This window comes from Lathamus discolor, chromosome 4 (genome assembly GCF_037157495.1).
Source record: "Lathamus discolor isolate bLatDis1 chromosome 4, bLatDis1.hap1, whole genome shotgun sequence".
NCBI lineage: Eukaryota > Metazoa > Chordata > Aves > Psittaciformes > Psittacidae > Lathamus > Lathamus discolor.
The window spans coordinates 23024503-23037473 of NC_088887.1; the positions used below are offsets into that span (position 1 = coordinate 23024503).

The window sequence follows — 12971 nt, forward strand, 5'->3', positions numbered from 1 at the left end:
TGGATCACAGCTGTCACGAGTTTACCCACTTCTGCTGTCCCGTTTGCCCTGTATCACTTGATCTACGCTGGATCTTGAAATCCTGCTCAGCAAAGACTGCCAGCTCCGCGGCAGGGCTGGCCCCAGCAGAAGACAGCCCAGCGAATGCCTGGCTGCTGACCTTTGGTTCAAGTACCAATATTTAGCAAGCAAATATTTAAAACCATGCCATTAAGAAGGCGGGCACGGCTTTACCATGGGGAACTCAGGCAAGGGGTGCTGCTGAGGTAGTCCTGCGTTGGGAGAGGAAGGGGCAAGCAGCCTTCCTCCCTTCCTCTCCTTCTCCCAGCCCATATTACCCACACCTGGGAAGGGGCAGATGCTTAGACCCCAGCCACGAATGGCTGCTATACAAAGCAAGGCAGGAGATTTAAATCCTTGGAGGGCTGGAATTTGTTTCAACCCCAAAGGCAAAAGAGCTGGGGCCATCCCTGCCGCCCCACACAAGTGGAGGCTGTGGGACAGGGAGGCCACCTTGCTGATCTGGCTGACCAGAGCACAGCTGCCCCATGGGACTGTCCCCAGCTTCTTCTGGCCTGTTGCTGTGGCTGGGACCCACATACTGATGAGTCCTCATGAAATCAGTTGGTGTCAGTCAGGTGCAGCAACAGGCCAAGAGGGTATTTTCCTCTCAGGAGTGGCACAGAATTAGCTCTGTTGGTCAGTTTATAATTAGGTACTTGCACCTAACAGTATTCTTTCTGTTGGATTTTTATAGTTTTGTCTCTTCTTTTTTAAATGTGAAAATAATCAGGCTTAAAATAATGCAAAAAAAAAAAAAAAATCAACATTACCCTGGAAAGAGTGCTTATAAAAAGGGAAAATCCTTGCCAGAGGGATGCCACAAGCCACAGAAAGCCCGGCCTCAGGCCTCCCTTTTCCGCAGCTACTCCGAGGTTAACCAGGGTCTGTAAGCAAACAGCTTAAAGCAGGAGCCCAGCTTAGTGCCTGGGTGTCTCAGGCTGTCCCAGGGACCGCCAGCCTAATGCCCTTCCAGCAGCCCCTCCCTCCCTCCCTCCCTCCCAAAGGCGCTGCCCGGCAAACAGAGCCAGCCCTCGCCCTCCCCGCGCAGCAGGGAGCCCGTTGGGGCACAGACCGGACCCGTGCCGGGGCTCGGGACCTCGCAGAGGAGGGCGTTTCGCCGCAGCCGGGCGCAGCGCCATGTGTATATAAACCCGGGCAGCGGGCTGGGGAGGCTACCGAGCACAACCGCACCTCGGCTGCACCCCGGCGCACCGGAGCGTGGCAGCGACCTGCCCATGGGCTCCCGCCTGCTGCTGGCACTGCTGCTGCTCCAGGCAGGTGAGTACCGCCGCTCGGCCCCTCGCCCTCCCCGTGCCTCCGCTCGCCCCAGCTTCGCCAGCTTCGCGGCAGGCACCTCGCCGTGGTTTGGCCAAGAGGAAAACCAAGCGCTGCTCGCCTCTCTCCAGCTTTATAGCAAGGGCTGTGTGAAGGGAGCTGCCTGCCCACCTTGCTAGCGGTCTACATTGCTGGGGCTGTATAAACACAGCTCATTCTCCTTCTGAATAGTTTGCTGCTACAAAGTTCTTGGTATCTCTGACTCTTCATAGAAATCATAGAATACTTAGGGTTGGAAAGGACCTTGAGGTCATCTACTTCCAAGCCGCGCCATGGGCGGTTGGAAGTACCCTCTTGTTCTACCAGTGACCATGGAGTATGCAGTTTAAAATTTATCTGAAGTTAAAATAATTCCTAAAAAGGCTGTCAAAAAGGGCCATAAATGTCTGCTAACATAAAACCCTCACACACAGAGACAGCGTTACACTAAGCTGTGAGGACTGAGGTTACACCTGCAATACAGTTCTGAAATAAACACCTAAACCTTGACTTAATCCACAGCGAAGGCTGCCCGTTTAAGCAGGAAACAGAATGTGTGAGTTGTCAGATCCACCTCTGCTCCCCTCCCTGCAGGTATGTTCTCTGCTAAGGCGCCCTGTTAGTAGTATAACTAATGACTGGGCACGCTCCTTAATGGTTAAATGCAGGCTGCTGGGGAGACGCAGACCTTTTCAAGGCTTTTCCAGCTGTGCTGTCTTGAGCTGCCCAGCATAGAAAAAGCAGTTTCAGTTATTAGCCATGCACCTGAATACTGAAGCTTACTTGCTGGGGCTGACCTCTCAGCTGTAGCGACACATCAGCTCAAAGCCCAGCCAGCCTTCAAAGAACAGAGTGGAAGCATCAGAGGCTGCCTGGATGCTGGAATGACTTCAAGCTCTTGCAGAGCACGCAGCCCTAAGCACACTAACCAAGTCTCTTTGACTCAATTCCCTTTGGGGCTTGCTCTCCACTTTCATGAGCAGCTCTGCACTGTAATTACAGTTCCTTGATCTTCAGAGATACCCCTAAAAGAAGAAAGGTCTTTCTTCTTCTGGGCGAGCTGCAGTTACCTTACAGCAGCCTTAGCCAGTGACCAGCAGACCAAGACGTCAGCAGCAGACAGCTAAAAACCCTGCAAGCTGCTTGTCAGGGGGCCTGAATGCCTACAGAGAAGTCTTTGTTTCCATTCTGTTTCCACTTCGAGGGTCTGCAAACTGCAACAGGTTGAAAAAGTGTGATTTTAACCCAAAATCCAGGGCAGCTCACTGCTTGTGATTTCCCCTGGGACACATGGGGGCTGAGCCCCTTTCTAACTCCAGAGCCCCACTGTTTAGACAAGGGAAATAGGTCGTCTCTTAGTTTTGAATAACACCCGTCTAATGTGTTTTTAGCATGAAACCTGAACACTCAAGCAGTGTTTAGGTGAGCAGCACAGTTACTTTTTCAGGAATGTGCATTTAATCCCTGAGGAATGCTCCGGGAAGCATAAGGAGGCTGTGTGAAACCCATACCGGCACAGCCTGAGGCACCAATCGCAGGATGGGAAATGGTGTAAGGCAGCACTCCACTTTCTGAAGGAGTCTTGGCCTGTAGAGAGGGAGCAAAGCCCTGACTTGTTCTGCATGGGGAGAGACCCTCCTTGCCCTTGCTGGTGTCTCGATCAGGCTAGAGGGGTGAGATGGCCCAAGAGATGCTGGGTGTGAAGCCCAGGGAAGGGGATTAGAGGCTGGGTTTTAAAAGGAAAGCAACAGTTTTAAATAGTATTGCGTCCTCGGGTGGTTTAGGGGATTAATTAGTCTGTGTTTGCACAGTACTTTGAAGAGGTCAAACGTGCAGGAGGCAAAGAAACTTCAGTAGTGGGTTCCCAGCTCCCAGCATCACCTCCCTCTCCATCTGAGAGTGCTGCAAAGTACCCCCTATTCCAGCAGGCTTTTCTTGGTGGGATGGCTGTGCATGGGTGGGATGAACTGCTGGGGTGGGTGGTCGGTCTGTGGGGTTCAATACTAGTGGTGAGTAGCTTTGCCATGCACGATAGAGCAGTGCAAAGTGCTCTTTGTCCTTCACAGTGGACACAGGCAAGAAATACTCCTGTCTGTCACTATCCTTAACGTGATAAGCACCAACATTTGCAGCCGAGCATCAAAGCTGTTTGAGCATTAGGGGCAGGGCACTCCTGGTTTCTGTAAGGGTCACTGCAAGGTAGAGCCTGTGATTTCTGAAGAGTTGCAAATTAACATGTGGAATCACAACCCTGCTGGAAAGAGTTGTACCTCGAAACCCCCCCAACCGGTTTGGGGGCCAGTGGCACAGGACACAGAACTCCTTTTGCCAAAGTTAATGCAGCCAACCTGATGTTATGACTTACATGGAATGTAATAACAGAAGCAGAGGTAAGTGTTGCCAGCACCTCCAGATGCTCAAAAGAAAGCTGATACACATACATCTTGGCTGGTGTAGGCGCTCTGTCCTGGACAAAGTGTACTTTACAGGCTCAGGGACTTGCAGCTGACCCTACAGAAATTAGTAGTACTGTCAGCTTTTTGTGATCTGGAGAAGGGGTTAAAACATCCAGAATAGTAGGGGAAACCTGGATAAAATAAGGCACCTTGGGCAAATGAAAACTTCTGGTTTTGCTTAGAGCCCAGGTTAGGTCTGGTTGCACGCTTGTCCTCTGCTGTTCCACGTCCCACTTGGGACCACAGCATAGCTAGTAAGCTGTCCCAGGTTTGGGAGCTCTGGAATGCAGTGAAGCCCAGCTGGCCCTGCATGGTGCTGGCACAGGCACTATCAAGCCAATGGCTTGGGCTACATGTTCTGTAAAACCAGGTACGCTGCTCTCCGGTGCCATAGAGCTGCAATCACACCCTAGTGCACCAGAACTGGGGAGTCTTGCTTGACCTGAGCTCTCTGCAGAAATAGCTGGCTTGGGTATTTCTGCATCCAGCCCCCAGATAAGGCCCCGCAGAGTCCACTTTGCAGGCTGAATGTCATGGCTAATGAGATTGCTAGGGCTCAACCAATCCAACCAAACAAAAAATCCCCCTCTAAGGACTTAGGAGGATCATGTGGGGTGTTTTCAATCCTTGTGTGTAGCCATGTCCTGTCTTTGCAGTTTGGAAAGGTGCCCTGGGAAAATCCCATTCGCTGCACACCCGAGGAATCATTGAATTGGCAGGAGCTATATCGTGTGGCACAGGACGGTCTCCCTTGGCGTATATTGGCTACGGATGCTACTGTGGACTGGGAGGACATGGCTGGCCTAAAGATAAAACAGACTGGTAAGAAGAACCTTAACTGTGTGTCCAGAAGCAGTGCAGATCTCCCCACTCGTCCCAGTATATACACTATGGTGACTCCACGGACTCGTTGCTACCTCAGAGAGAGGGAACTCAGTACACACGCACATCACTGGGGAACTGTGAGGACTCACGTATCACTTGGTGTTTGAATGAGGGCTTAGCCACCTTCTGCATGGGACCAAAGCTCTTGGGGCTGTGTGGGGTGGAGGGCAAAGGAGTAACCAGGATATGATTTCCTGAAATAGTTCTATGTTTATTCATAGAGAGCAAGCCCTGCCTGAAGAAAAGGGGAGTGATCAAGGTATTTGGAGGGTTGTTTCACTCAGGTCCTGAAAATGGCTGTGATGGGAATATCAGTGTTCATCCTCTGGAAGAAATCCAGATCATTGCAAGAAATAACAAACCCTGTTGCCTTCATTGCCTGTTAATTCACGCTGAACAGAGGAAGAACAACAACAGGGGAGATCATGGTGCTATTTCCCCTTTTTTCTGTTGGTAGGGAAGATGCTGTGCTTATTCCTGAGGCTACAAGCAATGAGTTTAGGAGGTGTTGCAATCAAAGGTTTCTTCCTTGTGCTTTGCAATTAGCATACATTTAAATCTTGAGCACGGTGGACTTTTGTGTGCTCTGAGCCTGTTATCTGCAATCTTGTCTGGTTTGAAACCTCACAGACAGAGCACGTGAATCTGTTTACCTACCGTCGATAGGGTGTGTGCTACCAGTAGGCAAGTGAAGGTTTTAGCAGAGGTGAAGGCACTCTGGGTATAAAGGTGTAGCTCATGAGGAAGGAAACTGAGCTTTCCAGAGTATCCAGCTGCCGGAGACATTTCACACTGCTACAGAACCAGACTTTGCTGAATTGGCAGGACAGAAAAAGGGTAAAAAAAGGAAGAAAAGTTGCCAAGGTTAAAGACCAGCTCCTCTGTGGGTGTGAAAGAACGGGTGTCCCTTGAAACTAGTGGAACTGTCTTCATTGATGTAGGGAGATGTTTCACTCCCAAAGCCCTCTCATCACATCCCTGGCTTGTATCTATGAAACATTTCATCTATGAAATCTGAATTCCTCTACGAATAAGGGACTTAGAAATTATGAGTAGCTGCCTACAAAATGTCATTGCTTTCATGTGGAGAGATTTCTTTTACTTTTCAGTAATATCTCTAGACTGGCTTATCACCACCTACAGCAGTGTCTGTAAGGTGGTGTAATTTTTGTTAGCCCTGTACCAGCTCTCATAAGCAGGCCTTTAAAGTAAAACACAACTTCACTCATCTGGAATACTTCTTTTACTGAAGAGCTAACACCTAAAAGCTGTTTTCCATAGAGGTTGAGTGACCCCCAAGTTTAAGTGACTCTGCAAGATGCAAGCGGTCATCACTCCTGAAAATCAGCCAAAGGGAGTAATATATGGACACATGCTCATCAGCCAGTGTTTCTGCTGCCGTTTGATTTCCGTGGGATCTGGTTTTTTATCCTAATGGCAGAAAATGAAACTCTGCAACTGGAAATGCCTCAAAACACCAGGTGGTTTGTAAAAGGGAAGCTTGATCCCTTATGTGCATTCATTATTTTTCCTTAGCTGCAATGCTGAGCTCAAAAAAATACACAAAACAAAACAAAAACCCAAAACCAACAAAAAGGTTTTCAGTCAGGTTCTTAGCTAGGAAGAATCAGTAATGCCCCACTAGATTTAGCCCTAAAAATTCCCATTTCATGGTTGCTGGAGGAATCTTCTGTTACTGAGCACTGCTGGAAAGCTCAGTGTTGTTGAGCACCCGTGTCTGCCAAAGTGACCACATTCGCCATATTTGCCATTCTAAAACAGAAGGAAAGCAGAGTGGCAAAGCGATTGGCCAAGGGTGACAAACACTGTTTCAAATTACTCACCCCCCTGACACTTCTTGGTTTGTTACTGAGACCCTTACAAACGGAGTAATTTTTTTGTGAGCAATTCAGTCGATCTGTGTAGACAGGGCCAGAGTGCTTCTGAGCACCTCTCTTCTATGGGAAAAGAAAAAATACCAGAGTGGGTAATCCTTTTATAGGGCTTATTCCACACACTGACTTTGATGTGGTGCTGCCAGTAACTACCATTTCACTCTTTTCCACTCTCACAGTTCCATCACTTTGAGCCATAATGGCATCCCCTCTGCATAAAGTCAATAGATTTCTTTCTCCTTTGTGTTCCCCTGGATGGCTGCAGCACTCATTTTGTAAAGCAGGACCTGAAGGTGCTCAGCATCTCCTTGAAAACACCAAATGCCATGAAAAGCAGAGTGGCACAGGCAAGCTAAAGCAAAACAAAAGGATGCATAGCAGTGATGGTGCTGTTAACTCGACAAACACAATGTGACAAATTCTTACCTTAATGGCATTTGCTGAGGGGCAGGGATCTGGCCAGCTGATTCCTGAGGACCAGCTGGAGCTGTCTGTAGCCATTAGGGCTGTCTCGTAGCCCAGACGTGGTGAACAGGTTGTTTACTAAGTATATGACACAGTTGTGTTTGCTTTCCATACCTGTTGAGCAGTGCTCTCCCATAGTGTTGGCTGGCTCTGTTTGCATGGGTCTAACTGAGCATCAGCAGGTTGTCGAAAGCTTAACACCACACTCTGACGCAGGTGCAGGAAAGGGCATTTCCAGACCGGAGGGGACCATCTGAAGGTGACAAAGGGCAGTGATAGGTTTCATCAGTCTTCATTCTCTGGCAGTGCAGTTTCAGCGCGTCTGAAAGAGATGTTTGTCAAGTATGAGCTAAAGTCGTCTTGCTTTGTGTTGGTGTGAGCCACGTGTCACCCTGCTGCAGTTACGGGTATCATCAGGAGGAACTGGTGTAATGGGAAGCAGAATGGTCCTGCAGAGTTTATGCACTCCACTGATTCTGCCAAGCTGGATATGGAGCAGCAAGTTCTCACAGTTGGCTAGCACATCTCTCTTGTGATCATTTGCTTGTCCTTGCCTGATTAACAGACCACCTTTTGCCCTCTCCAAGACCTGTTCTCACTTCTCCTACCTCTTTTTCTGTTAATTCCCTCTGTCTCTCCATGAAGAGCACTTTCATTCCCTTGGCACACAGGCTCCTAACTCCTTCCTTTGCCTGTCTACCTTCATGTTGTTCCTCCTCCCCACACTCCTCCATCACTGACACCAACTTTACCAACTTGACTGATTCACTCCCCAGACCTCACAAACCATGCAATTTCTACAGCTCTGCCTCAGCTCAGCCCGATTTGTGGCTCTCCACCACTGCCTCATGTGCTCTGTGTCCCATATATGACACTGATGATGGGCCTGCTCTGACATCTGTCATCCCCCTGAGGATGGATGAGACTGTGCTTCAGGTTCAGGTATGTTAGCCAGGATGCCCTGGGCTACAGCAACTCCTCCAGATGACACAAGCCCCAGTCGCAGCTCAGTGCTGTAGTCCTTCCCTGTCATATCGTATGACACACTGTATAGGGACTCAAACATTGGAGAATGCTGAGGCTTTCACTCTACCCACAAGGCTGCAAATTCTTCTCTCCTTTGGCTTTTCATCTCTAACCTCTTCAGAACAACCCCAAGAGTGGGGTGTTACTGGACCAACAAAGATCTGAACCACAGCCTCTTATTGCCATCTTGTCCAACAGAACTGATTCTATAGGCTGAATAAGGTTTTCTGGATTACAGCAATTGCTGTAACTCCTCATGGGAAAGCATCTAGATACATATATCCCATAGGTCTGGGTCCCATTCTGAAGTCCTTTGAGGAGCTGGCATGGAAGAGGATACTAGTCCGCTCCTGTTAACCTACATTTCTAGGTTTCACAACGCAGTGAGTAGTCTGGACGTAGTCATCACAGAGGTTTCATCTTCGTGAGCTGAGAGAAAAAAGGCATTTTGTCGGAAGACTCCTCTGTGGGATGAAATTGCTACTTCCAGCTACTAAACTGGGAGCCTATTCAGTAGGGAAAGCACACTGGACTAAATTCAGCCTGTGCGTAATCACAGCAGCTTGAATGAAGGCAGAATTGGAGCCAACCGGTCGGATTCTGTTGTCCCTTTCACATGATTACCCTGATCTCGTTCCAGTGATTTTATTAGAGTTTGCATCAGGTTGATGCACTTCAAAATAGTTTTACGTTTTCCCCTGGGCTTTATCACCTCACACTGCTCACCAGCCTCATAGCTGTAAACCAGTTTCTGAGAGGAAAGGATCCTGCAGCCAAATGATGAAGTCTGTAATGTCCCTGAGCTCTTGGGTAAGGTACTGGGCAGCTCCTGATGGGTCCCCAGAGAAGCCCTGCTTCCTGCACCAGGGACCTTTGTCCTCCTTGCAGGGTTGTTCCACTTTTCAGAGGGACACAGTGATGGATCCCAGACTTTTACTGAATTTTCAGGTATGTTGGCCTCAGGTCTTGAAGACAACAGTCAGGGTTTTCAGCTGGATTTGGTAATCTGTGGGGAGCCAGCACAGCTATGCTCCCTTTGGGCCACCTCATCAACCTCTTGAACAGATGAACATCAAGACTCAAGAGCTTCTCTGAAAGTTGTCTGCTCTTCATTTACCCCTAAGATCAGCCTGCCTCGATGCTTCCCAGTCAGTAGAGCAGTTTCTCTGTAAAGTCCCAGTGATCTTGCAGGGACAAGCTTCTCGAAATGCAGGAGATTGCTCCTCTCTGGCTCCAGCCTCTGAGCCTGCATCATTGAAACAACCTTTGTTATTCAGCAGCGGACATCTCTAGGTGCTGAATATTTTCTTGGTGTATTTTGAGCCCCTAAATTACCATAATAAAATTCAAGCGGGGTCAAATGGTCTATAAATTCTTAAGTAATTGACAGTGGGAAGTATCTCGCTGACCAGTCTGTAGGACAGACTGAGCCCTCAGCCCCCTCTATGGTCAATGAAATGCAATCACAAATGCATAAATGGAGTACAGGTCAGTGCCTTAAATGTGGATGTTTACACTTAGGCATCTGAAGTTAACTGATATGAATTCGAGCATTGAGGCTGATGAGTTTGTAGCCAGCCCTCAGAAACTGGATGGATCAAAGGCTGCAGGCCCATGTGAACTGAAGAGATGAAGCTGCTCGGTGATGCTGAGGATACAAAACACATCCTGACTCCAAATCCTGGCATGGGTCTGAGCCTGAGCCGGTGAGCTGTGATCCCACTCTTCATGGGAACATACCAGGTCCCTTCCAGTACTGACCACACCTGCCTTTCTGAGGGCAAAAGCTCAGAGGAAGAAGCACACTGGTCATGGGAGTAAATATGGCATTAATGAGGTCCTGAGCCATGTAGACTTTCACAGGGATGACAGGATGCTGGTTCATCAACAGATCGTTTACTGATGAGGTGGGGCAAACACTGCTGTTGTGAGCTCTGTGTGAGTGCAGCACTCCTGAGTACGTGCAGACACCTCTGAGCAAATCATGCAGGAGGATGCCCAAGCTCTACCTTTTATTGTCCCACAGGTGCTGCCACAGGCACGACTGCTGCTATGACAAGGCAGAGAAGGAAGGCTGCAGCCCCAAGGTGCAGCACTACCAGTGGGCATGTGAGCAGAACGCCGTGCAGTGCGGTAAGGAAATGCTTGCTCGCTTCAGGTTCACTTCGTTCCCTCCCTGGCAAGCACTAGGCTGACCCAAGAGCTTTGTGGGCCTCAGGGGTAGGTCTGTTGTATGCTGAGCTGGTTTCAAAGCCACTTTAGGCAGCATCCGTTCTCCTGCAAGCCCTCTGCCCATCCCTTGCCTGGATCACTAGGCTTGCCAAGAGTCCCCAGCTGGAGCTGGAGGAAGCCTGGAGCTCCAGCAGCACCATTCCAGGTAACCTGAGTCCTCCTGAGGTGGAGGAGTGGGAGTTGGGGCCGTGGTACCCACAACTCAGCCATCTCAGTGTGGCAGGGATGCAGATGCTTCTCTGGAGGCTCTGCACTCATTCCCATTAAGCATGCCTGCTCCTCACTGACCTCTCCCCATAGCTGTGTGATGGTCTGCAGGGGTGGTCTTCCCATGGCAGTTCTAGCCCTCCTTCCAGCAGGACTGCTCACTGTTTTACTTACCACTGTGTACTGCTGGAGAAGAGCTGTGCTATTACATGTGGATGCAAAAGAGGTGAAGGAGGGTGCCAGCATGCACCTGTGCCTCATGTGGGGCTCCAGCCTAAAGCCCTGGGGCTTCAGCAGGCACTTTGAGGCTTGCAGAATCAAATGCTCTTGAGGTCTGCAGGCATACAGCAAGTGTAGGCTGTGCTCAGCTCTACAGCTGGTACCCAGTCAAGGTCTTAAGTTGCACAGGCACAGCCCACCAGTGGCTCATACCGGTTTGTTTTGACATACACCAGATGACTTGAGTCTTAGAATTTGTCACTTCTATTTCTAAGTCTCCAAAAAGTTCCTGGTGGTAAAATCCATTGTGGAACACTTTGAAAGGTTGAAAAGAAACATGTGAGGGTAAAACTTGTTCCCATTCCACCCAGGCTACTTCCTGAACATTAAAAGACTGTTTGTCTTTATCAGAATTCCATATGCTACTGGCGCAGTCTTCAGACTCTCCAGCAGCTGCAAATCTGGTAGCAGGTACAGGACAGGGCACAGCACATCTGCAGTTGCTCTTTTCCAAGTGCCAGAACAACCTACTAACTACAAAGTGCTGGCTAACGAATGGCTAAGTGCTGGCTAGTGTTTTAATGTATGACTCCTCTCCCTCCCACTTACCCATATTTCCATAGCTAACCAGTATTTTCTGCTAGCTATTTTTTATATGGAAAAAAGAATTCCTGTTTCTTTTTGCTGTGAAGGAACAACCCTCACTGCACGTGTGAGATGTACTATTGAGCCGATCAGACATGTGCGATGTCTGTCCCATAAAAGTGCACAGGGCTGCAGTTGCTCCAACCGGGCTAGTGAGCATTAGTTAAATAAACACCATTAATTCCTTAGACTGATGTCCAGACCAGACCTGAGAAACATCCATTAACTATTCTCCACAAGCCCTCATCAAGCTTCACTTCTCCTGGCATCCCTCATGGGAAGGAACTCTAGAAACATGTTCAGAAGGCAAATTTCCTACCCCAGGCTACTGCACAGCAGGTTTTTCTGGGGTGTGACGGTATAGTACCTGATCCCATTCAGACAAAAGAGATATAAGAGCAACTCATGGAGCATGAGGGAAGGATATCTGGTGGGTGCTTCTACACCCTCAGGTTTCCAAATGTCCCTGTGGGAGACTGCTCCTTTCAAAGCAGCATTGTTTTTCCTTTGGAACTGGTCTGGTTTGCAAAGGGAGGAGTTAGCAGGGAAATGGACTGACTGGAGGGAAATGGAATACTTTTAGTGCAGGCTAAGCTAAAATCATTTTCTTTTGTAGCTTCTACCACTGAACTAAGCCCCCATTGTTCACACAACTCTAGAAGTGGGGAATGTTCTGAGCTGGGCAGATTTGTATAGGCATTGCCAGTTTATGTTTGGGGGCTGCTTTCTGGTGCTCTTGGTGACAGTTAGGGTCAGACCTATCAACAGAGACAGCACAGGGGAGGGTCAGATCTACACACATACAACCTCTTGGTCCTTCTCTCCTCCTGCTCCCACAGCCCCTGTTCCCTAAGAGTTGCTTTATTCTGGAATAGTTCCTCCTGAAACTGTTTCTTGCCTTCGTCCAGAATCCCTCATTCTTCACTCACATTTCCTTTTGCAGATAACCTGACAGACCGGTGTGAAAAAATGGTGTGCCTGTGTGACCAAGAGGCAGCCAAGTGTTGGGGAGCAGCCCCATACAACCCACACTTCGTCCTCTGGCCAGACTTTTTATGTGGACAGACTCATCCCACCTGCCATTTCAGATATGGGGGGCCAGAGTAGGCTTTTGTAGGACCTTTTTTATAACCCTTTGAATCTGAAGGCGCTGGAATAAAATTTTACCTTTTTTACCAGGAATAACAATGGTGTGAGAGAATTTCTGTCAGGACAAGGTTTATAGGGAGGAGCGACAGGGTAACATACATGCTGAAGGATAAGATCCTGCTCTGAACATGGCCTTCCCAGAAACAGAGGGTTTGGTCTGCAGCATAGTGGGAACGCATTACCCATTACCAAATGGCTTTTTTATCATTTCACATTGCCTGACCTGCCTCCCACACACATGATCTGGAAAATATGTAGAGGCTTCTGCTGGGCTGGCTTGTTAAAACAAACCAACAAAGAAACAAACCATCTCTGTGAAAGATACACCGGCCTCAGAAGTCCTGGGGCATGCCAAACTGGAAGCAGGGTGACCCACTTAATTTTCCTGGACCTGCAGAAGAAGAGGGGACATCAA

At 48.8% G+C, this 12971-nt stretch overlaps 1 protein-coding gene across 1 annotated transcript; it reads left to right on the forward strand.

Moving 5' to 3' along the window:
- Positions 1 to 1116: 1116 nt before the first annotated feature.
- Positions 1117 to 12595, forward strand: LOC136012584 (phospholipase A2-like). The gene is made up of 4 exons (XM_065675671.1): positions 1117 to 1341; positions 4490 to 4655; positions 10131 to 10237; positions 12351 to 12595. The coding sequence occupies exons 1-4, from the start codon at positions 1299 to 1301 to the stop codon at positions 12512 to 12514; spliced, it is 480 nt and encodes a 159-aa protein (XP_065531743.1). The 5' UTR covers positions 1117 to 1298; the 3' UTR covers positions 12515 to 12595.
- Positions 12596 to 12971: the final 376 nt, after the last annotated feature.